The sequence below is a fragment of the Teleopsis dalmanni genome, chromosome X, assembly GCF_002237135.1.
Source record: "Teleopsis dalmanni isolate 2A chromosome X, ASM223713v2, whole genome shotgun sequence".
NCBI classification, from domain to species: domain Eukaryota; kingdom Metazoa; phylum Arthropoda; class Insecta; order Diptera; family Diopsidae; genus Teleopsis; species Teleopsis dalmanni.
In genome coordinates, this window is record NC_051848.1 from 8976103 (window position 1) to 9002998 (window position 26896).

The 26896-nt window shown below is 29.2% G+C and overlaps 2 protein-coding genes across 4 annotated transcripts in view; one reads left to right on the forward strand and one right to left on the reverse strand.

Moving 5' to 3' along the window:
* Positions 1-954: 954 nt before the first annotated feature.
* On the forward strand, positions 955-4009 carry LOC119687411 (RNA-binding protein 7-like). Of its 3 annotated transcripts, none has more exons than XM_038101710.1 (3): positions 955-1078; positions 1138-2185; positions 3862-4009. In XM_038101710.1, the coding sequence occupies exons 2-3, from the start codon at positions 1149-1151 to the stop codon at positions 3956-3958; spliced, it is 1134 nt and encodes a 377-aa protein (XP_037957638.1). In that variant the 5' UTR covers positions 955-1078; positions 1138-1148; the 3' UTR covers positions 3959-4009. The 3 variants fall into 3 exon arrangements, with proteins under 3 accessions (XP_037957638.1, XP_037957637.1, XP_037957639.1); XM_038101709.1 differs by having other exon boundaries at positions 955-1074; XM_038101711.1 differs by lacking the exon at positions 3862-4009 and adding an exon at positions 2241-2531 and having other exon boundaries at positions 955-1074.
* A 2259-nt stretch (positions 4010-6268) lies between these two features.
* Positions 6269-26896, reverse strand: part of LOC119687412 (myosin-G heavy chain) — a 28514-nt gene continuing 7886 nt past the window's right edge. Inside the window, exons 5-9 of the mRNA XM_038101712.1 lie at positions 25461-25545; positions 24847-25030; positions 22318-22595; positions 21886-22252; positions 6269-8251 (exon numbers count right to left, since the gene is read on the reverse strand). Coding sequence (XP_037957640.1) covers positions 6469-8251; positions 21886-22252; positions 22318-22595; positions 24847-25030; positions 25461-25545 — 2697 coding nt within the window. The 3' untranslated portion in view covers positions 6269-6468. The remainder of the gene's footprint in view (positions 8252-21885; positions 22253-22317; positions 22596-24846; positions 25031-25460; positions 25546-26896) is intronic.

Genomic DNA, 26896 nt, shown 5'->3' on the forward strand with positions numbered 1-26896 from the left:
TCATATAATTAAACCATTTGTTGATATATTTTTTTATAATTATGATTTGAAAAATTTTTTATGGTGATGTACATTTATGCTCTTATTACAGGTTTTATTATAAAAAATTCAAAAAGAAATTATTTTGGAATAACTAGAGTACAAACTCAAACTCAAACGTTACTAATTTTATATGCTTAAAATAACAAAAATAACATTTGTAAATATATTAGTGATATATTTGAAAATAAAATAAAAATAATTAAAAATAAAATTATAATTATATGAATTCAGTATCAGTAACTTAAATCTGAGCATTGCTGCTTATCATGCGATTCGTTTTAAAATTACATTATAAATATACTAACGAATTTAAATTGCAATAAAGACACATCAGCATTTGCAAGCTTACGCCATCTTTGTAGAGTGAAAATAGAAAAAAATAAAACAAATCTATCATTAATTTTTCATTAGAAATGTATAATATATTATAGTATAAATTTCCTTTTTATTTCCCCCAGCTAAACTGCCATTACCAAATAAATACAAATTAATATTAAAATATTACTGAGAGCAATCCAATATTAGCTGCAATCAACAGTAGCTGTCATAGTTTTTGTTAGAAAAATATTATTATTTCTAAATACTAGATTATTTTTGTTCGCGATTTAAACTTAATTTGTAGAGTTATTCTTTAAATGTTTATTTATTTTATTACAAGTTTGTGTTTTAAATTCATGATTATAAATAAAAAAGTGTTCAGGTCAGATATTTATTCTAGCTTCATTATTAACAATTGTGCTCATGTAAAAATTTCCAAGCAAACACACTTTTGTGCGTTCTTTGTGATTTAATACCATGATAAATAGAACAATACATTATTGTTTATCATTTTTCTCGCCGCTACTGTACGCAACCGTAGAACTGTCAAATACTAATGTCAAAAATCAAAATTTTTTACTTGAAGTTGTTGTGTAGGCAATGCTTATTTATGTTTTGACAATTGAAAAGATTTGACAAGTTGTGAATGTAAAACATCAGCGTCTTGGCAAAGAAGACAGTTCAATCAACAACAAACATAAATTAAATTAAATTGTGTGTTAGTAAACAATACAAAAAGAGAAATTAAATACTTACATATACTTATCGTTTTATTAGAGTGTGCTTTAATGATGGCTGACCGAAAAATCTATGCTGGATACAACGGTGTTGTAAATGAGGATGAGGAAGATGTTTCGGAAGAAACTACAATATTTATTGGCAACTTAGATAGGGAGGCAACGGAGGAGTTACTATACGCCCTGTTTATTGATATGGGTCCAATTGTAGAGATTAGAATTGTTCCAGCCAAACCAGGCAACCAAAGGACATTTGGTTTCGTGGAATTCCAGGACAGGTGCGCTGCTCTTTATGCTCTGGCAGTACATAAGAATACGGTTTTATATGGTAGTAAAATTACTTTAAAAATCGATGGTTCATCTCAATTGAGAGAATGGGAGTTGCCTGAAACTTATCCCACGCATTTATACACGGGATTATCCCACTTTAAGGGTAACAGGACACGCAGAACTTATTCAAACAGTAGCTCCCCAAATAACGCTAATGTGAACAGCTTGAACCCATACAGTGGACGCAATAGTAATAATAACAATTATTATACTAATCCATTCGAATCTCAGTTTAACCCAAATAACAGAAACGGCTTTGAATATGGTATGAGGTTCGAAAATCAAACTACTTATCATCAAGATATGCATCGAAGCAATGGCAATAACAATTATTCATTTAATCGCAATCAAAGTCTTCGGCGTTATCGAAACGAATGTGATGAACGTGATCGCGGTTATGATCATGGTCGTGGCAATGATTCTAATCGCGATCGTAGTTTTGATCATGGTCGTGATCGTAATGATCATGGTCGTGATCGTGATCGTAATGATCATGGTCGTAGTTATGATCATGGTCGTGGTTATAACCTTGATCGTGGTCATAATCACAGCCGCGATCTGGATTATGGTGACCGAAGGAAGAGGAAGCATTCTAGTGGCAGCGATGATGACCAGTCCGCATTGTCCCGTTATCATGCAAAACGTCGTCGTAGTCGCAGTCGCAGCAGAAGTCGAAGAGACAACCATCAAAACAGTTCCTCTCGCATGCTTGAATCATATAACTCTAATCAAAGTTCAAGTGTTGCTCAAGCTCCTAGGTAAGCTTTATTAAAAATTAATATTTAATAGAAATAATTAAAATTTTTTTTCAAGTATTCAGAAACTTTGATATCGACCACATTTTGCACTAACAACTACACTATCACATATAATAAAATTATTTACGTGCCTAAGAATCTATATGATGAATTCTGCAATAAGTTTAACAACGCCAATATAGTTTCTACAGCAATCATTCGATAAAATACTGATTATATCAGGAAGGTTTAAATATAATTATTTCTAGCAGGAATTTATAGGAAAAAATGTTTAAATTTGATGCATTCAATTCCAAAAAATAAAAAACATTTTTTAAGTTCATTGAATTTCTTAGCGATAGCGGGAAATAACAAGTAAAAAATTTATAAAAAAAATATTAAAATTGAGATATAAAAATTGACGTAAATAAAAATAATATAACACCAAAAAATTAAAAAAAATTACAAAAATAATTAGTTTTAACAATTTATATATTTTAAATACACTTTTAATATATCTTTAAACATTTATGTAAAATATAGACACGATTTGTTGTACTTTAATAATACGTTAAACATAAATTGAATTATATATTCAATTTATAGCTATATATGTACTATTTATGGAGACAAATTATAAATATTTAAATTTATTTTTTAAAAATACAGATTTTAATTAATGCAATTGGTTTTAATGTTTAAAATCTAACTTTTGTTTTAAATTTTCATTTATAATTTATAATAAATATATAATATAAGAATATATATATATAATAATATACAATATATATAATAATATACAATATATATATTATATTATATATTAATATAATATATATATATAATAACATTTAATATAATAGTGAAATTAATTTGATATAAGTATATATTGTTGTATATAATTGTGTGAATAGATACATTAAGTACAACACCACCAACCTACCACATTTTATATATACAATTGTATATTATATATACATTAAAATTAGAATTTTACTATATTAATAAACATTTTATAAATGTGTTGCATATACGTCGTGCAAGTATACTCTGCAAAAATTTGTAAATATATATATAATAAAAAAAAATAGCTGTCGTATTCAAAAATAGTTTTTATATATACGCTATAATAACGTTTATGTATATAGTATATTTAATAAGTATAAAATGTTATTTAACCGTAATGAAATGTAATTTTCTTACAATATATATAATTATTTATATTATTCAATAAATATTGAATAATATTAATGGTTTTTACATACACTTCATACACAACTACTTAATTACAAAAAGAGTGATTTAATAAATTACATAATTTTATAAACAAATACATTAATTAATATAGTTGTACATATATTAAAAATTTTTTCTATAAGTAGAACTGTAGAATTAATTGCTATAAATTAAATTTTTTTTATTTTATTGTATGTGGTTGTTGTGTGTATATATATACTATAACTCCATGTATTTTTTTAATATATTTTGTATGAATGAGCCAAGGTAAAATTGTACTTATTTAATAATTTTGTATATTATAAATATATTTGCCATATAAATGCCCTCCCACCGTAAGTGCATAAAAACTGTAAGTAAGTAGATTAAAACATATTAAAGTTTTATCCATAGATATATACATAACAAAAATTCATGGTATGTAAATATATAACTAATATGTATAACGTTTTTATGTATAGGATTGGACGTTCACCATATCTTATTGAATGTTTGCTGACTCTGCTTCGTTTAAAAAGCCTTTGGAGGAATCGATTATCTGAGGATATGGACACTTAATATATTTAATAAGTATATGCTCTATAAACATATATACCCATATGTTTTAAAGCCAAAAATAATTTATTAAATTACATAATATATAAAAATGTATAAATATGCATCATGTAACAGCTTAAAAATTAAAATAAAAACCATTATGTATAGTGTTTAACATATATTGTGTATAATATAATTAATTAATATTATAAAGTAATATATAACACGTACTTTCATGTGTGCATTTAATAGTTAATCTAATGTGTACTATTATTAACTTGTATTATAATATAACATTTATGTGTAAATAACATAATATATTAATGTATGTAGTTTCTGTACGATATGTGTAGAGACGTTTCGAAAAGAAGTGAACTACAACAAAAAAAATTTTTTTATACTGTTCTTTTTGTACGGTATATATCAAAATAATATTTGTATATATGCAATATATTTTATTGCATTTATATATATAATTGTGTATGTGTTAATGTTGTCCACAGTTCATTTTTTGAGCGATTACTACAAAGTAATTAATTTATTAATTTATTTATTTGTGAGTTAACATTAAAGTTATTGGTAATTTATTTCTTAGATATGTATTATTATAATTTTTATATATGTTTATTGGTCTAACAATCACATGTAATAATTGTATCATACTTCTAATGCATTTGTATATATTTCTAATTATACATATTACAAATATATTACAATATGAATATCGAGAATGTTGCTACTTTTTATATAGTAGCAAATGTGAAGATATAAATGTTCACGTTTTCGAGCAAACTTTATGTGTTAATAATTATAATAATATTGTTAATGTAATTATATTGACTACAGTAAGTAATATTGATATAATAATATTAATATAAGAATAATAATATAATAATAATAAGTATGTAATATTTATAAAATTATAATAATGAAATAATATTTATATAATAATATTAACAAATTAATTTCCATATAATTATATTTCAAATATAATTATATGCAGTCAGATTAACATAATATAATTGCAATAATATAAAAATATTAATGTAGTATAAAAAATTAAAACATAATTTATGTAAAATTATGAATTTAATACTATTTATATAGTAATATTAATGTAATAATATTAATATCTTATAAAATATAATAATAATACATTATTATAAAATATAATAATATTTATCTAAAATTATAAAATAAAATGATAATGTAATATTAAATATTATTATATTTATGTTAAATTTTAAAATATGATGATAATAATATAATATTAATTTATATAAAAGTTATCTAAAGTTATAATATATGATGATAATATAAATATAATAATATTTATCTAAAATTATAAAATATGATTATATTAATATTTAAAGGGTTTCGAATAGCAAAGAAAAAAAGGACAAGCTAAGTGGTTAAAACTAATTAAACTTAAAAAAATTATATTAATATAATATAATAATATATAATATTATATATTAATACATATAATATTAGTATACCAGCATGTTATAAAAAATAATAGTATGAATATAATATTTATACATTTATTTATTTATAAATAATAGAAATGTCGAAGATTATTAAGTGATTGAAACAGAAAAAAAACTTATAAAGGTGAATTGAACTATTAATGATTAGGCGCATTTAAACTTCATAAACAAATTTTTTTTTCTAGACATTTAATTTTTTTATTATATGACGGTGTCGCCTTAAAATATCACGAATTTTACAGAATATTTTAATTCTGTAAAATTCAGAATTAAAATAAAATAAAATAAAATAAAATAAAAGTTTGAAATTTGACTTTATATATATCGCAACGAAAACACCAGATTAGCCTAAATAAGACTTAACTGAGGTACAAACGATTTATTTTAGTTTTTACTAAAGTAATTTAAACAAAATTTGAATAAAATATATTTTAAAAATTTGAAAATAAAGTCTTACTTATTTGAAGCCGTCTATCCACTAAACTATGTTGGATGTGGGTCACGAGTGAATTGAAATGTGTCATATTAATTTTATTTTTTTTTATTAACTATTTTTTTTATTTATTATCTATTCTATATTTTTGTATTCTATTCTAACTATTCTTCATTAAGTTTTTTTGCTATACGTTTTAAATAAAAGACAATGTTTTATTTTATGTAAATTAGTTTTCTATTTTATTATTTATCTTTCAAATTTCAACGGTGTTTGAGAGTCCAAATAAAATGTTATTTTATTGGTTTATAAATCTCATTCACTATTATAATTCACATCTAATATTTAAAATTTCTAAAATATATATATTTTTACGTTTTTTTTAAAAACTACTTTTTTTAAACATACTTTTATTCTATTTTAACTCAGATATTATTCAAATCGCATAAAAAATGTGCTTCTTCTCTTATTGGTGATGTTGAACTGAGTCTCGTTTAAAATAAAAAAAAAAAAATATAGTTTAAAGTTGTATATACATTCCAAAATATATGATATAGATTATAACATAATTTTGCCTAATCGTTGTCAAAGAGTTATAGAGAATAGTTTTAATTCAAATTATTCAGGGTCTTTTGAATGCTGCGGTATATGCGCTGCGGTATTATGTCATTCAAACAACGTCCGTAATTGGGATGAGTAGACAGGAAACGGAAAAGTTGCTTGGCATGAGTGCGTGCATCTAGCGAACCTTCTGATAAAAATTTGGCGCCGGTGAGAAATATTTTTTCGCGAACATCACGTTGCATAGTGTAAATTTTATCGTTGCCTAAACGTTCAGTAAGGTTGCATAAAAGCCGTGAGGATGTTGCTCGAACTATGGCATTTGGATGTACAGAAGATTTATTAGTAAGAATGTTTAAAATCTTTACTGGTGACATGTGACTGCCCATAGCATCCAAAGCTGTCATTGCATCTTTGCGTAAAAAGCGATTGGTATCTGCTGTGCGCAACAGTAGAGCACACACTAAATCTTCAGCCTCCGATTCCAAAGCTTTGCTTTTTAGGGTGAATAGTTCGGCGGCTCCCTGGCAACCAGCACGCGCTACTTGCGAACGTAAATTACGTACGCAACGTGTAAAATTTATGCAGATCATATGCATTTGCGGATCAAGAACTTCTGGATTAAAACGCACCAAACGCACCATAGAGGTCAGACCCTCCATTATTTGCTCCCAGTTTGAGTCCTCGCACTGGTCGAACGATTTAAGTAGAGCTTCACGTGGTCTATCGAACGGCTTCAAAGTGCTGGGAAATGATTTGCCGTCTGGACTGCTGCTCTTTGCTAGTAGAAGCGAAATGCCGCCTGTAGTGGCCGCTTTGGTTGGTGAAACACGACGTTTGTGGTTATTGCCCAACACCAGACCTTTTTTAGCCTTAACTGGGTCATTTAAAACAGTTTTTTTCGACAAAATGTGCTTATCAGTACCGCTTGATTGTGAGCTTGTTTCTGTTGTATTATCGAGAGAGTCTTGCTTTGAAGGTGGGCGTTCATACATATTGTCCATTGAACCAAAAATAGAACTACGACGTGATAAAGCTTTTATTTCCGCAATAGTAGGAGAACGAGAACGTGTTTGTGAAGCAGGTGTAGATGGCACACCCGAAGAAACTGGTCTTTCATTCTTAGCCAAAATTACCGAACCCATTGGAGAGTTCCTACCGCTTAATTGTTTCTTATTTGGTGTGCTATGTACGCTGGTAACAACACTTTCAGTTGGGTTGTTGTCAATATCTTCAACAACCAAAAAGCTATCACTGGTTTCAATATGTTCTTCAATGGGCAGGGACTTCTGAGATTGCGTACGTGATAATGCAGGCGATATATTCGGTAGTGTTTGTATACTTTCTGTATTGCTTATAATGCTATTATCGGGAACACCTATAATCACACCTGATGCAATTTTGCGTGCTGCAGCATCATAGTTTTCAGGATGATGACACCAGTTGACTGATGAGTCGTACTCGACACGCTTGCTATCACCATCACCACGATGGATATGAGTGCGCGGCGATGAAATAATGTAATCCACATTATCAACTTTTTCTACTTCAATTTTATTAACATCACGCCAATTAATTGCGGATGAATGCTTCGAACTGCGAGCAGACTTTGCAGAAGCTGTCGACTTCTGTGAATATGTTGTCGATTTTATGGATATAGGTGAACTGGTGTTGACTGACTTTGATGTTGCAATTGTACCATCATTGAGTTCTGCTTCTGATGTTAACTGAGAAATTTTAGCAGTTTTTACCGAAGCATTAGCAGCAAGTTTTGAAGCGTCTTGTTGAGTTGGTGACAGGGTTTCGCATGTGGTCTGATCAGGAGATTTACTAAACAAAAATAAAAATTAAATCAGTTAATAATTATTTAAATTAATCATATTTATTAAAAGTTATTTTATATTATATTTAATAAGAAAATAAACAAATAAATTAGTGTAGTGAACAACGACTTCTCTATATCAGAAAGTCCAAGCAACTAGAAATGCGCTGCACTACTATTTTATAAAAACACAACGACCACGAACACATTTATCTATTGAATACAGTACTATAGATAATATATATAAATTGTTTTGTCACAATTTTTCTTTAAAATTGTTCTGTGATATGAATTAATTATAATTGACTTTTCCGGGTAATCGGTAAGTCACGTGAGTTACAATTACTCTATTTTAAAGCGTCAATTATTTTTATTGGCCTATAGTATTTTTGAAACTATTTGCCGACAACTCAATATGGATTATTAAAAAGCGGTTCAACGAACTTTGGGAAAGTGTGGGTAGATATGGGAGGTACGGAAGAGTGTGTCAGTAATATTAACTATCGTCATTAAATAAAAAATTAAAATTGAATTTACAACCGCAACACACATATAAACTTAGTTGTAAATTTAGCAATAGTCCTGAGATATTCACATTATAGATACGCAAGCATGTTGGGACTGCTGATTGTAATATCTGTTATTGCCGTCTTAAATATATATATGTATATATATATCGATGTTGTAATTATGTGCCAGGAGTGTTATATTTACTTACGACAATTGATGAAAATTTTTAATGAAAAGTAATAAGTTTTCTTGTCAGCAAATTCGACTTAAAATTTTACTTGCATTCATACTTGTGCTTGCACACATACATACATTAGCATATAACAACAACATGAACAATAACAGTCAGTTGAATGGAAAATGAATTTATTCTAAAGTCCTTCTACCTAATATTCCTCAAACAGTATTGGTATTACATTGTGTCTGACATATGGCAATATTTTGTTTGCTTTGATCGGCCAGGAAGAGTAGATGATCAATATTTAAGAAGATCAATAAGTGTGAAAAAAAATGGTCACCATTATATAGTTAAGTAATTGAAGAATCTGGTTTAAAGAAAAGGCTCGATGTTTTAAAAATCGAAGAAAAAAAAATTTCATTAGATTAAATCTCTAATAATAACTTTATGGTAATTCTTGGTTATATACGAATATACCATATATGATATTGTCATATGAAAATGGGTATTAAGCAAAAGGATATGAAGTTCTGTAAGTGATAACAATCGAGGATTGATGACAATAAAGCTGTTGCGCTCTTTTTGGTAGGGTTCTGAGAATGATATTTATTATGTACTACTACCGTATGCGATGCAACTGACTCGAAAGGATTTTTGCTGTTAGCAATTATTGCAGCTGTAGACAAAACTTGAAAAAGAGAGTCTAAGGTTAATTAAGAGAAGTTCCAACATAAAAAAATACCAACAAAACTTGAAAGACGTTTTTTTAGAAAACTTTAAATTTACTGCTTAGTTCTGATGTTGTAATATCATTGGTTCCGATCTTTTAGAGACCTGTCTTAAAATTGACTGCATCAGAGAACTATGAAAATTGTTTAACTTTTCGAAGATATGATCTTGGAATTTTAAAATAAAATAATATTAGATTCAACCGAGAAATAGTGGAAGATGGTCGAAAAAAAAAATTTGTATAATGATTTGTATATAAAAAAAGTATATATATTTCTGGTATATTTATATTAGATCTAATAAACAGTTTCCTATTAATTAAAATCAATATTTTGTTCTCTATTTAATTTAAATGTACTGATATTTTAATAAACAAACATGGTAATAAGTATGAAGAAAGTTTAAGTCACGACTGTCCGCCTAGTTGGCTGGTTGCTTTACACAGTTGATCATATTTTAGGTATATATAATTCTACTACGTCATGCTAAAGTGCCAATTAAGTGTCATATAAGTAAAATAAATATATTAAGTTTATTGTTTCTTGCTTAAATAATTTTTAATTGTTATTAAGTGCTAACATGAATTATATTACTCAAATTGCTACTCGTATCACTAAATCAGTCGTAGCCGGGCATGTACAAAAATACACTTTATTAATTCTAAGTATACAATAGTAAGAAGTGGACTTTTCTGCGTTTAATCAGGAAGAAAAATACATAAAGGACACTGTCCATATGATTTAAGTATTAGCATAATTACAGGCATTGCGTGGCACGTATTTACTGAAAACGATTAATTGGGTCACAGAGTGTAGTAAGTTAGTGAGTGTAAGACTTTCCAAGAAGCAACTACTTTAGAAAGGAGTACAGTACAACTTAACATCGACTCCAACCAAGTCGAACAGATTATGTGGTGAAATGGAGCTAACATATTTTGTGACTTGCATTATTGTAAATGAGTGAGTGAATGGAACTGAAATCATTAATATTTATTTTTCTTGTTCTCGTCAAATTGAAATGAGGTTAACAAGTTCCAAGTTTTTTTATATAAGTCTACAAAAAAAAAAAATAAATGTCAAATTAAGTGTTTTTTCTTCAGAAAAGTTTTCATGCAAACTAGAAAAAAAGGTCGCGCAGATATTTCACGATACTTTAATAAAGTATTTTTCAATAACATATGAAGAAGTCAAATAACTAATGATATACTACACTTGTGTGTAGATGTGACAATCGTTTTGCTAAGGTTGGTCTTTAAAAGTAACAGAATTCTACAAAGGTAATAGGCCGGTCAAAAAATACAAAAGGAACATAGCACTATCTAATCTTAGAGCAGTCACTAGCCGTACGGAGCGGTATGTAGATTTTGGATCAGTCATCGAATAATCAGCGCAGCTCGTGAAGAATACATAAATTAGTCAAAGATAAGGAAGGGACTCTGTAGAAGTTAGCCAGCCAAGAAAGAGTAAAAGTGCCCAGTTGCACTAACTCGGAAAAATCACAACATAAGATAAGATAAAACTGAGTATTAACCCAAATACAGAAAAATAATACCAAGATTTTTTGGTATTTTAAAAATAACTTTCAAAATAAACGCAGATAATTTTTTTTATTTTAGGTTATGACCGAATTATATACACTTAAATGTTGTGTAAAGAAAATTTAATAAATTATATCACCCCCTAGTAGGATGCTATTCTCTTCTAAAGTAGATTGCACAGAGTCTGCTGAAAGCGATTATTGTGGTAATGTCTGTAGCTGATAAAAAACTTCTATTCGATTATAAATAGTGCCCAGACATTTTGAAGCAGATAGTTAGAGGAGATTATTCATAGGTGTATAAAAAGAAACAATTACATTTTGCAAAATGTCTAACAATCTCAAGTGCAAAAGTATAGTGACAGCAGCAAATTTCTAGATGAGGCTGTTCATAACTTTGTTAAGAACATTAACATTTTGGGGAGTGATATTATTGATAATCCCAATAATATAGAAAAGAGACAAGAATATCAATTTGCGAAATCGAAAAAATTAGCGGTTTGAAAATAAATGGCTGAGAGGTAGTTAAGCGGAAGAGACTTATATACACCCATGTAATCAACCTATTCCTTCTATTCGAAAAACTAATTTAAAGTTCATAGGAAAACATTAGAGAAAATTTATTTTAATTAGTTTCATATGTTCTTAACTCTCTTGGAGGAGACGATTTTGCAGTTTGAACCCTAAATCACACCCTTGTACATACCAGTGGCTGATAATATTATGTATCAGATTTGTTAGGTGATAAAATCAAGACGTTGGCAATTTAATTAGATAAATACTTGGTGTACCGTTAAATGTCCCGCATGTGCAAAATTTCTAAAACTGTACTTACTACAAGTTTTAAATTAATATAATGAAGTATTCGAAATAAAATAGTTTATTTTAAAAATATTGATTGATAGATACCTGCAAAAGTTCTTTATGGCCGACAACATTTTGGTAAAGATGGTACTAACGATTTCGTATTGGAAAAAAATTCTACAAAAGCTTTTATTGTTAAAACAGTTGTAAAATAATTAAATTAATAGAAAAGTCGCGATTTTATATCACTTCAAAAATAACAAACGTACAAAATATCTTTCAAAAAAGTTGAAAAATTTTTATCTACAATTTCTTAAGAAAAAATATTTTGACTAAACATGTCAATTAAAAATATAGAAATAAGAAAATTTTTTTGACAGCAAGTTTTTTACACATTACAAATACAATCAAGAAAATATATATACATGTATATATATATAAATATATATATATATAATATAGAAGACTTTAGTGATTGCTGAAATTCGTCTATATGATCTATAGTCATTCGAAAATGATTAAATTAAATGTATATGATTGGATGTAACATAATAATATATATATTAAAAGGAAGTATTAGAAAAATATGTTTAAATTTTAAAATTCTTCCATAAAACTTTTCACCTAAGACTTTTTCTTATTAACTAAATACGCACCCGAAAAGTTTACTAAAAAATTCCATTATATATTTGCAAAATTTGCACTTCACCATCTTTTATTTATGCAGGTATAAAAAATATATAAAAATACTTGATTAGTACGTGATTTACAAAATTTTGAAATGTCAATGAAAAAAAAAACGTCGCCCATATCTAAAAAAAGGTAGTATTTTGACATTTCGGAAAAAATAGTATGGTAGTATTTAGTTAAATAGATATAAACATGGTTGCACGATTTTTTGTATTTATATTAGTAGATATAACATATATATATAAATATATATATAAATATATATATATTTACCTCTCAGCCATTTATTTTCAAACTACTAATTTTTTCGATTTTGCAAATTGATATTCTTGTCTCTTTTCTACATTATTGGGATTATCTTTTCAAATTCTGAAATCTCTTTAATGGTTAATACACTTTTGCATGCTTGCGAACCATTTCTCAAAGCATTTTTGCCAATCTTCTTCAGACGCATCAAAAACATGGTTTTTAAATGCAACAACGGTTTCTTCCGACGACAAAAATCGTTGTTCATTCAATTTATTCTTTACGTTCGGGAACAAGAAGAAGTCATTGGGTGCCAAATCAAATAAAATAATATAAAAAAGGATTTTTATTGTTGTTGCTTGCTGTGGCAGGCCATTAGATAACTTCCATGTACATCAACTAGCGATTCTTTGCCGTTTTGCTACCACATTCCTCGCAAGAACCCTAATGTATAAGAGTAGAGACTAAATCCATTCCGCCGAATTTAGGTAATTTAATAGGTCTTTCATCTTCACCGCCGAGCAGTCTGATAGACTATCAAAGAAGTATTTTCCTAAGAACCTATATCTTCTGGACGCTAAAGCCGAGCATTCACACAGAAAATGTATTATTGTTTCTTTCTCCTGCGAGTTTCCACCACTTATGCAGCGAAGGTTATGGGTTTTATTGTTGTAGTTCAGTACTTTTCGAAACCTCTCTACCAAATATGCTAGTGTCTATTACATATATAACTGTGTTCCGTCACAACTGAAGTGAAATCACAACTTCTATTAAAATTTATTTAAATATAAATATAATATAATATAAAAGTGTATATAAATAAATAAACAATAAAATAATACATAAAGGAACTCCCAGTTTCGATTAGAAAATTATTAATGATACACTATAAACTATAACTCACTTTTCTTCCGGTAGATCTAAACTAAGAACGGGAGTGCCGAATAAGATTTCCCCTGGTGGATCACTAATAAAGTTATTATTCAATTCTGAATCGATTTCTTTAACCGTTTCGGAATGATTTTCGCTTTCCAAATTATTTAAATAAAGTGCATTCGTTGAATTATTTATGTCGAGATTTTCTATTGATTTCCGATGTCGGCTCTGATTGCAGTGCGACACTTTGTTTGAATGGCAACAGAGGCAAGAGTAACTGTGAATACAGTCCGGAATACGTTCGAAGGCAGTCCGCGTGTTGCTGATTTTTTCCCACAAATAATTTCTAGCCATTGTGAAAGATGAGCGAGCGGCAGCCGGTGCACAACACGCTGACCCGCAATCAATATAATTCAGTAAATTCTTCAATTTCATATCGACAGTTGCAATAATTTCATTTAATTACGCATTTCACTTTGATTTCAATTAATTACTTGTAATTAAACTTAAATAATTAAGAATTTCACTTTTCTTTTCGAATGAATGCATACCTAAGTACGTCGCTTTATTGCCTAAAAATGTTTATGCAAAAGCGCTTATGCACTCTTTGATTGGGAGAATGTCCTCGTTAAAGGATATGTCCATGCTGCCAACATAAATGAAACGGTCATTGTACGCTTTTGTTTGCATATTAAGTTTACTTAACATTTTGTTGTACTTTAGTAGTAGTAGACGTAGTTGCTCTTGCTATTATTAAATGTACATATATATTTTTAACAGTGTAGCAGTACATTTTGTTTGCCACTAGTTCTGTTGTGCTTTGTATCAGTAAACAAACGCGGATCCATTGGCATGTGTAAGGGCGATAAGTTCTTTTAGTTCGCGATACTAAAGGCGCTCAACAGCAGGCGACGTCCACTCGGTGTTGCTTGCCTAAACCGACTGTCGCTAATGAAAATAATGTAACTAAAGTTTTGACCATTTCTATTAGATTTTGCTTGCGCGGTGCAAATTACTCGTAACTGGATTTCCATAATCTGCGAGAGGGCAATAATTCGAATGGACTTTCACTCAATCCCTTCGGCTGTTCCCTTCGGCCACAAGCTCTTCCACGACTGTTGCTGCTATTGTGGGGCTCGCGTGAGTCAACCTTAGACATAGACTTTTGGTAGTTCGTTCCACATATTTACATATTTACTTTGAATGCATGAATGGACAGAACAATGCTAAGAAGGTAAAGTCTAAGAGGTTTTTCTAGAAATAACTTGTGGTGCTTTCGTGCTTCGCTCCTGATTGCTTTGAACTTCCAGTCAATAGCTTTGTTTTTGTTTATAGAATTTCTTTAGAAGTTTTTTATTGGTATTTTTTACGAGTGTAGTGAGTAAATTTTCCTTTTTACTATAATTTGTGAAGACACTTAAAATATTTTAATTGTTTTTTATGAAAGCACGCAGTTATAAATTTGTAGCTTACAGGAAGGTGAGTGCCAAATAAAAATCATTCAAATGTTGTACACGTATTTTTTTGAATTCGAAGTGAAGTTGAATGAGTAATAAGAGTTCATGTTGAGAAAAATTTGAGAATGAAATGCAATATATTTTTGACTATACGACATTGACTAATTACAATGCCTTTAATAGTTTTTAACTAATGTTTTTAGCAAATTAACGAATGGCACATAACGAATGACAATAGCAATTACAAAAATTAATGTCCCAAATCATGCCGGCAATAGAAGCTACTAGCAATACTAGCATCTGAAAAAAGTTATGCAGACCTTAAACTCATACATAAAAGAAAATGTTGGACATTGACTAGACCTATTGTTATAAAGCATAACAATAGCATTTTAAAACCTTGCTCAGAAAGTAACACCTTAGCAGCAATAGAAGAATTAACATCAACAATTTTGAACTTGAAGTTGTAAGTAATATCAGATACCAACGTATGGAATTTAATGAAGAGATTGTAAATATAGCACGCAGAAGAAGCTGAGTCATCATCATGAAGAAACTTGTCTGCAATAATTAAATACTACTGATCATTCTCGTTGCAGTTTCAGTTTGTAAGGACACTGGAGTGAAAAGTCTAAGCTTGTCACAAATGTCACAAATTAAACCGGAAAGGTACTAAGGTCCGAAAAAGTTATATAAATTTATATATGTGGGAGACAGATTGATTGCTCTCTATTTTATATGGAACCAAACATATATATGTTTATATGTTCATTAAAAGTCTAAGGATTGGTCAAGACAACTATGGTTGTATTGGTGTATGGTTGGTTGTTGTTGTTGTGATTTGAATAAGTGCCATTGCGCACTTTTACTCTTTTGTGGCTCGGGGGGTTATCCCTGCCCCACACTAAACTTTAACTATACTGGAATCATTATCATTTATTTATCTTCTAACTGATGACGGACCGTAGATCAGCATATCTTCCTGTGCGTCCTGAGGTGGACTTAAGGCTTGTTAGGGTGGGGTTGGGCAACGTATCAACCTTTGTGAATAATTTTAGGTTCCTGTCCTTGATATTGGTGTATGGTTTTGGCTATATAATAATAATAAATCTTATATTAAATGAATAAAATCAAGACATATAAGACATTGACTGGAGCAATTGTTATTAAGAATTGTTGTAAAACATTGATTAGAACCGTGATATAGAAAAACTTGTGTTATGTTATACGAGTATTAACAAAAAAATCCATAGGAACAATTTTTAGATCCAATTGTGTGAATCATGTTTACAAAATTCGACACAATGACGATCTGCCTAAAAAATGCAAACTCTACTGAACCAACATTTAAAAAAAATATAAAGGATAGATGACTACGGAAATGCTGTAGGCCCGATATACAAAGAGGTAAAGTAAAAATTGCTGATATGAGTAAAAAGCAAAAAAACAATAAGTATTGGGCACAATCGTTATAACATCAATTTAGCTTTAAAATCTACTTTAATACCTAGATAGATCTTAATACCTAGGTACGTATTAAGATAATACCTAGATATGTAATAAGATAATACCTAGATAAAGATTCCGAAAATACCTAGATAGGTATTCCGATAATACTTAAATATAGTAATATAGTAATAATAATGAAGGTAAAATTTTTTTAAAAGAGTTCTTTTGATTATACTTAAAATGCAGATAATGAAGATAATAACTTTTTAAATAGCGTTTTTATTTAACTATAATGAAGATAAAAATATAGTTAATAAATGAGAGTAAGTAGAGTTTTTATTTTCCTTCTTTGTCTTACAACTACGAACTTAGTCATTTTAAGAACCTTGAAGTCGAAATATCTATACATGAGACTGCAGCTCTACAGCTACGAACTTAGTCATTTTAAGAACGTTGAAGTCGAAATATCTATACATGAGACTGCAGCTCATTAGTACGGTAACTTTGTTGGGCAGAGAGTAACGGCCCCGATTTATCAGTTGCGTTGTTCTATACTTATTGTATGGAGATTATGTCATACGTGTACGTACTCTGTATATGTGGTAATTTAAATGAGACTAATGGAATGCTCACATCTTTCAGAACTGATGTTATAGGAAACTGTGTGGTGCTTTTCGGAATACGATGGTCAAAAATGTTGCCATGACCTATTATCTATTTCAGGTTATGTGGTCAATGTGCTGATATATTAATCAAAGTTCAAAGTACGACATTCTGATTTAAGCTTAAATGTTATGAAAATACTAGAGCGAGGAACACTATGCCACCAATTAAATACAATATTTAATATTTTATTAACCGTAAGTTAAAAGAATAGCTTTTGTTTGGGTTACTTGTGGAATGTATTGTCGTTTACTTTGTTTTTAAGTTTTGAGTCGTCTGTGTAAAAAAGTATTGCTTTGGTATCGTATTTACTTTTAGTCTAGACCCAGTCTAAACAGGGATGCAAATATAGATATTACGATTAAGTAAAGCGAGTGTAGGACCGCAATTGATATTTGGAGAGATGGCTAAACTATTATTTAGTATTTGAGACCCATAGTAGAAAAAAAGGAAGAATAAAGAAAAAATTGTTTGAGAAAAAAGGGGAAAGGAGGTCAAACAACAGATAAATTGAATTGATGAAAATGATTATAATATGAAAGATGAGTGAAGAGCATATAGAGATAACGAGGGACAAAACGAAAAATATTTTCAAAGCAAAAATAAAATCATTTATGCCAAATGTCATGGCTATATGTGAACTAATCATTGGGCTCATATTTTTCTTCATAAATAATTTTGCGATAACCTATTGCGATTTCATGTGCATTACTCTACTCAGCAAGCAATGCGATTTGTGTTCATTAAGTGACATTTTGACGGTTCTGAAGTTGCATTAACAGTAAAACGCAAACCTTTAGTTTCTTATGAATTTTGTTATTGGGGTATGTGGAAGTAAAATTCAAACTTTTCCAGCTGTTAAGGCCTGAAACTACAAGAGTTTCATGTGTTGTGTATTGCATGCAGACAGAAAATGAAAATGGTTCTAAAAAGAGCGGGAGGGAAGGGAGTTGATTATATCACAATAGTTACACGCATTGCATTGTGATGGCGGTCAGACGAATGTTAAGATTTATTTTCACATTTCAACATGGCTATGTGGTAATTATGTGCTTTAGCCAAGGTGTACATACCGTAGCCATTCGAAGTGTTCATTTGGCTGTATGTGCCCTGACCGACACTTGATACTCGACAGCCGACAACCGACAACCGACAATGCGGCGCACTATGCGCAATCAGGATCTGTTATTGGTTTTTAGGTCAAACTTAACATTTTTGACATTATTAATAAATTTTTTATGATTTCATTTTATTTTGCGGTGCTGTGAAGGAATTTGTATTCACACACTGCGCAACCGGCCGGCTATAGTCAATTAATCTGTAGTTAGACTTGTCAAATGTAGGTCAATTTTGCGGTGTCCTGTTGTGCGCTTTAAGGGTAACTTCGATGTCAATCTATTGCAATGTTGAATATTTTCAAAATTCTACTTTAATTCCAGTGAGTGGTTGTTTATAAAGTGTAGTCGTATGACATAATTGATTTGCTTACTAAGAATGGAGCTATGCATCAATTTTATTTTAAATTTTAAATGATTGCAAGTAGTGTCCTTAATTGGTTTATGTGAACAGAAATAGGCCAAAGAAATGTTACATTAATTATGGACATTGCATAGTTAGTAGAAACAAGCTAATTTTTCTGAGAGGTTTCGAACAATGGTGAATTATAACAGCAAAATTTTCAACTATTTTTAATTAAATGAATTTTCCACTGACAATGTAGCCCTTTATACTTGGAGTCTCAAAAAATTATTTCCGAATAATTAAATATAAGAAATAATTCCAAGACCACTGATTATGGGTATTATGTGTACTTGTAACAGCTGTATGATCAGTCAAAAATTCAATTATTTGAAAATAAATATACATTTTGTTGTTACAATTCACTACTGTTCGAAATCTTTATATTAAATACAAAAGTTTCTATTAAGTAATATAGTCACTAATGTATTATTTAAGTCTTTAATTGTCTATATACATATATATATATTATTTGTTAATTTATTCTTTCACTTAAAATAATTAGTATATCAAGGCCTAGTTTATGTATTTCTCTAGCTGTTATAGATCTTTGAAGGTAACAAATTTAAAGAAATATTTATCATTATTTTCTTTATTAAACCTATACCTATATTGGATCAAAAAGTGAATCAAAAAAATCTTAGCCATTTTAAGCCTTCTATTTCAATATTTTTATTTTGTCTAAAGTCTGTCTACTACTTCTCGCTATCTTTGATATTAGTTCACAAAAATTTTTGCAAATTAAGCGACAATCGCTAGGTACTGTATTTCATACAATTAGACTATAGGGATAGTCGTTAACCACTGCAGCACAAGACTCTAGTTTCATTAAACGTTTGGAAAATTAAGATTAAATTTAAATAATATTGATTGTTGTGATCATGTAGCGTTCCCACAAAAAGACTGACTGAATTCAGTTAATTTTATAAACTTGATTTCAGTTTAATTAAGCATTATATGTTAGAAAACGAATTTGAATATTCAAGAGTGTACTCCAAAATAAACTGGTCTATTTAAAAATAACTGTCTGTAATGAGGTGATTGGTAAGGTAGATAGATCCCTCACCAATATACTGAGGAATTAAAATTGTTGCGTTTGAAGTGATAGTTCTACAAGATGATGTATGGCTATTATATCCACAAAACATTTTTCTTTGATCAACAAATGCACATTTCCAAAAATATTGAAATAAGATTTTACTGATCCAGGTGAACACAAAAACGTGAATGGCGATTTTCAGCTAAAAAAACAGTCATACTTGTTGATCGATTTTTGGTCGTCAGTTTAATTGTGACAGACAAACCATACTCACTTCATTTGGAGGACAATACACTCGACTAAATTATTGAGTAACACTCGATAATTTAATGTCCAGTTTCAATGCCAAGAGTTTCAATAACGATTTTGGTTAATAAAATTTCTAAAACAGCTTTATTGGGTTTAGCGTTGATCATGGATTTCGGTTGACCAGCATTTTGCCCATCATTTATTTCTTCTTATTTGTTTTCGGACCATAAGGAGGAGTACCTTATTATTTCATTATCAACTGAAGGCATCTTCAGGTCAATGCTAGTGCTTCTAATGTATGAACCAGACTTAACTTTATCTTGAAGTGGAACTCTGTGCTACTATGCGGGTTTTAAGAATTGTTTATAAATTAGCAGCTTGTTACGTTGGAATAGAAATGATTGCTGTCTCACTTAACTTTGATAACTTCCTTCCAAAACAATTTTATGTCCAATGCTGAGATATTTCAGTATATTATATTAAAAGCTTCTACATATTAACTTCGTTATGTCATTGGATTTAAAAGCATAACGATGTCATGCTGATAAATTTAACGGTCTTTAAATATGTTACATTTAACTCGTCTATATAGAATGGCATTCTTTTCAATGTCATGAACTTCTGACAGTACATCGGCGTTATGCTGATATATTTTTTGGTTGTTGAGTACGTTACGCTTAACGTCGGATCTACCTTAACGATATATAATGGAATTCTTAACGTCATGCCTATGCATACTTTAACTCAACCATCCATGTACTATTAAATTCTTTATGAATTTTCATAGCATGAAAATTTGACAGTACTACTTTGAAAGATTTACCTTACCGATACATGCAACAGCTAATAGATGGGCTTACTAAAAATATCTCTTTTCAGAGAATCCTGTTTACTTTGGAACACAACTTGTATTACTGAAAAAAAATTTACTAGATAAATAGTAAGTAATTAATTTTTACTATAACTAATGACGTTAAGAGTATTGAAGTTTTTGCATAGTTGAAGCGAATATATCCTCTTGATTTAACTTAATATGACAATCGATTAAAATACTTATAATTTAAAGTGTATAGTATACTATAAGTACAGTGAATATTTTTTTAAGCGGAAACTATTGAGACTAGCAATTTTATCAGCTTAAGAGAAAAAGAAGATACTTTGCATGAGAAATGGAATTCGGAGACTAGCAATATTGCCCACTTTTGAGAGCAATTTTTTATTTAAACTTTCTTTACCATATAGCACTACTTTGTTACATTATATTGGTTGATATATAATGTAAAATATTCAGAAACTTTATTATTGCCTGTTTCGGAAACACCTAAGCAACAGGTGAAGAAGTTCAATGCACTGCAATTTAAAAGTAACACAAACGTTTTAATGCATTTTGTATTTATGAACCTGAAATGAAGCAATTAAATTGCCTTCGTTGAACTTCAATGTTCAAAACTTTTTAATTATCCTGCAAAATCAGCAATAATAACAATCGCAACTATTTTAACTGCTCTTTCACAATTCATAACTTTTTCATGTAAGCACACAAGTAACAGTGAAAAAATATACCTTAATATATACATTTAGATAGACATTAATATATGTATATACATATATACATATATAGAATATTTGTAAGTAGTAGTATGTCTATCACTTTCATAATTTTAAAAACGCATTGACACATAAGAAGCTTCGGCTCACCTTTGCATTTTAAACTTTTCCACATTAACAAAACGTCGACTACTGTTATTATTATTATTATTGTTGTTGTTATGATTGTTGCTGCTGTTGCCAACATTTGTAGTCTGATTTTGACTTTGCTGTTGACTGACTTTTGCATTTGCATCGGTGCAATTCGCAGTTGTGTCTGTCGCGGTTGTGGCTTGTATGCCAGTACAAATTGTGTAGGTGCCATCCAAGTTTCCGTCGTCGTCATTATTATTATTATTATTATTGTTGTTGTTGTTGCTACCATGATTATTATTATTATTTTTGTTGGTGTTATTGTTGTTGTTGCTGTTGAAGTTATTCTGCTCCTTATGAATATTTTCATTACGTTGAAAATTTTCTGAAATATAAGTGAAAAGATACTTCATTAAAAATTTATTTCATATTAAATATTTTAACACAAACCTTGAGCTGTGCTGTGGTTGTTATTGTTTTTGTTATTTGATTGATAATTTTTATTAGTATTAATATTGTTGCTGTTTTGTATCTGCAATTGTTGCTGGTGTGATTTTCTTCTGTGGTGTTGTGAAGGCATTGTGTAATTTATTTTCGGATAAGTAGAATTCATATTGTACTGTTGTTGTTGTAGGTGAGCATATGCACCCATACCAGGATAGTAGGTCGGCGGTTTATGTACACGCATATAAGTTGCATTAAGGTCCATACGATCCATGGCAGGAAATCTATAAAAACAAAAATATATATTTGTTGTAGTGCAAGAAATTTTTCATAGAAATTATGTAAATATATGTGAAACCATATTTAAAACGAAAAAAAAAAATAAATAAGAATTAAAAAAAACAATATTTTATAATAAAAAAGTGCTAGTTAACAGCCTTAAAAACAACATAAAAAAAAATTTCACAAAAAACAAATCCGTTGAACAACTCTTATAAATTTTTAATTTGAAAAAAAAATAGCAAGCAGCAAGAACTTAAATATATAGTTCATATGTTCTTTCCGTTTGTAACCCGCAAAGATTTGCTTGCACTGAATGGCACTTGGTAGCCGAACTCGACGAGTGACTCTAGGACATAGACCTCACTGTTCTTGGAACCATATAGTATATATAAAAGTGTTAAGAATAAAGTAGATTTGAAAAATAATTATATAAAGAATGAATAAAAAATAAACATATATATAAATAAAAATGTGCCTAAATACATTGGATTGTTTTCTGAGGATTAGTTTTTGCTGAAAACAACACTAGAAGAATTTCAAATGGTGAATATTTTTATATTTGGACACTATTTAGTTCTGTGTGTGTGTATAAAAAGCATATATATAAGAAAAAAAACTTAAAAAAATGAGTTTAATGAGTATGAATTAGTTTAAATACTAATTCAAATACTAAATACTAAAGTAAAACTTTTGAATACCAAAAAATTGATTAAACTAACGGATATTTGTAGTAAATATCGTTCACAATAAGGAAAATTAGTCTAGTGTAGTCTAGACACAAAACACATTTCCAAAAAAAAAAACTATTACACAAATATTGGGATCTTAATGGACAAGTCTATAAGTTGTTAAAAAAACAAAGTACGATATTTTTTTTTTTGACTGAGTTCCAACAACGGTGTGGTTTACGCCTAACAATCCTTCGCTTGCACACCTTCTTCCTGCATGCGCGTCGTTTGTCCCTCCTATCTCAACTACAATAACTTCAAAATTGTATAATCTCTATTTCTCAACATGGTCTTCTCTCAGCTCAGTACATTTGATCCGATAAAGCTCAAATTTTTCAAACCATTCAAATGATAATTAATGCAATCTTCAAAACTACTTAGTCTGATTTGAAAATAGGACACAGGCCACATCTGTTGAAAATGGATTAGGCAGCAACTCTTTGTTAGCTAAAAAGCTCAATTATTTGTTAAGTAGATTATTTATTTATCAGGCTAAATAAGATTAATAACACCTCTTACTTTAAGATCACAGATATTACTCGTTTTAATGAAAGTCAAATGTAGATATTGAGTTCGTACGATATGATCAGATTATTCTCAATTCAGATTATGCGAGTTAATCTTCATTAACTACTTAACCAACTGTAATTGTTGTTGTTGTACAAATGTTTGTTTTCAAACTCTCTTACAACCTTCTTACTCAAGAAATTCTGGATTTCTCCTTTGTGCTCATTAGTATTATTCCAGTTATTGTAGTAATTCTCGCATTATAGCAAAAATCACTTTTTTTGCTTCCCATTATTCGCATGTTTCACACGAAAATTCTGATTGCAGCTGTTCTGAGAGCAATTATGTCATGTGAATGCACAGATAAACCTCATTCTGTAAGAAACCTTAACTCGGTAGTCTGAATTGTTTATAAGGTGGGCGTATGTTTCATTCTTTATTTAACAAAAAGACTAGGTATAAGTATATTTAAATACCATTTATGAAAGGTGGTAGTTAGCAGAAGTACGTCTAGTTATGTAAAACTATCTAATTTAAAGTTGGTTTTGTTCTTTTAAGAGTTTTAATTTTTATTTTTAGAGTTATTTTTAGTATATTTCTATACGTAAATCGTCATCAGGAGTTAAAGTTAAAATTCTTAAAAAACAACACCGACTTTAAAATAGTTTCCAAGTAACAACTCAAAAACTAAAAACAGAATTACTATCTAATTTAAGTTAATCTAAGTTCAGATCTGTTTAGTCTTAGAAATCTATCATTATATATTCGTTGACCCCAATATGCTTTTTAGATTGTTTGAGGTTTTTAGAAGCGGCCCAAACTTCACAAATGGTTTGTATTTGATTCAGAAAACTAAAACAAATATGAATATATCTTAAGAGTTAAAGAAATTTATATGTAAAAAAAAAAAATATACAAAAAAACATTATAGGAATTACTTTTTATTATGACAAAAAAAAAAAATAAAAACAAACAGAATCCAACATAAATAATAATAAATTTTTATCAAGGTAAGTACCTCGAATTTACAGTTTGACGTGTAAATCGTCCTGTTATACCACTCACACCATTTGCAGCAACTACAGCACCGCCAGCATTTCCCCCACTGCTGTTTGTATATGTGCTATCAGAACTTCTTCCATCCATGGAAGAGTCCGAGCAAGATTTGGCAACCATACGCCGATTAATATAATTTGAGTAATCTGTAAAAATATAGAACTGTCATTGTTTATATAGTGGCAAAAAAAAAAACTATAAATAAAATTTAAGGAAAATGCACACACAAAAAGAGGACTCGAGAATGTAAACCACAAATGACAAAAGCGTACTGAAATCCTTTCAGGACTGCGTCTGTCTGTCTATGCAGTTTTATTTGCTTCCATGCATGGCGTTGTTAGGTCAACAACACAAAATAATATAAAACTTTTGGGCCAAAAAAGGGAGTAGGTAGCAGGAACTATAAGCAACTAGAATAACAATAACAAAATAAACATTGCCAAAGCTATTGTTAAGCAATAATTTTTGATAATGAATTTCAGGAATGTTCGATTAATTGAAACTCGGAATTTTGTGTGCTCATTTTTCAAGGATAAAAGCTAAATATAAAAAAATATATATAGGAGTATATATTACCATTGGCTTTTTTTGTAGACAAACCAAAATGCATTGGAACGCTGCTACCCAACATACCTTGTAAGTTGTACGAATGATTGTCGTCCTGTAAGATAAGACAATATTATAGTACGAGTATATCAGTTCAGTAGAGAGAGTATAAATAATTAATATATATAAAATGCCTTAATAGATTAATAAAGATTAATTTTAGAAATAAAGTTCTGATCTAAAGTAAGAATATATATATTTTATAATAATTTTATATTGATTATGTAAATATATAAATAAATTCTAATTCAAAGTATAAGTACAGGGTCTTTTTTTTAGGAACTTTATTCAATATAACGTCAATTATACAGCTGATAAATAGTCTGTCAACTAATATTAATAGAAGGGTTCGAATAGAAATGAAAAGACAACAACAAAAATTTTTAGTTAATTTATTGAAGTTTGGCTGACCATACAACGCTGCTTCGTGTATTGCCAAGTACTCATTGTCAGTGATCTTAGGAAATATAGACAACCTTAAGAATTCATTTTCAATTCGTTAAACTTGTGTTTCCAAATAAAGCTGTAGTTTATAAGCTCGTTATAATTTAAAGCACGGCAAGTGTTTTGGATAGTTTCACTTAACAAATAAGAAAGTGACAAAAAACTTAAACTTAGAACTTGACCATTGAAAGTTTGTGCAGCCTAGGGTACTTGTGAAAAAACACGATTAGTCATCGCTCCTAATTTAACAGGCACGATTTCTAAGCTTCGCAATTGCAGTCGAAAGAAATTATATACGGACTATAAATTAATTTAAAAATTCGAATATTTCCTAAGACAACCGATGATGAGTACTTTTCAATACGTTTCAAGCAAAAATAAATTAAACCAAAATATCTTTAACAATAGTTTCTGGAGTAAGGCTAAGAATAATGATTTATTTTTTTGTGTTCGTGGACATGCTCTGGAGTGCATTAAGATTTAGCGGAATAGTTATACACGTTGTATTGTGAGAGAAAGCAATGGATGGTTAAAGCAAGTCTTCAGTGACTTATATCATCTAGATCAGAGCTGTCCAGATCAGATACGACCGCGGGCCAGTACTGTAAATCATTGGAGGACCGCAGAAACAAATACATATGTTCATAGTTGTTTTGGAGAAAAATGAAAATAAGATTATAATATTAAATTTAGTTTGATTAAAATTGATAAAATATGATAAAAAAAAATTTGATTAAAATTATAAAAACTGTTGTAATTTTCGAACTTATTTAAAGTATATTTGAAGGACTAACACTTTAAACTATTTAAATAATAGTATTGAAGATATCAGAATTTTTAGCTGTAGGATTTTTTATTGATTTTTCTTTGATATATTGTTTATGTATCTTGAAAAATAATGAATATGTACACCTCTTTTTCCACGTGATTTTTTTTCTTTTGGACACAAGCATTACGTCCCC

Excerpts from the sequence above, each read along its gene's own strand:
- LOC119687411 (XM_038101710.1), top strand. The coding sequence starts at position 1,149 with ATGATGGCTGACCGAAAAATCTATGCTGGATACAACGGTGTTGTAAAT. Across the intron at positions 2,186-3,861 it reads AGTGTTGCTCAAGCTCCTAG|GATTGGACGTTCACCATATC; the intron begins GTAAGCTTTATT and ends TTTTATGTATAG.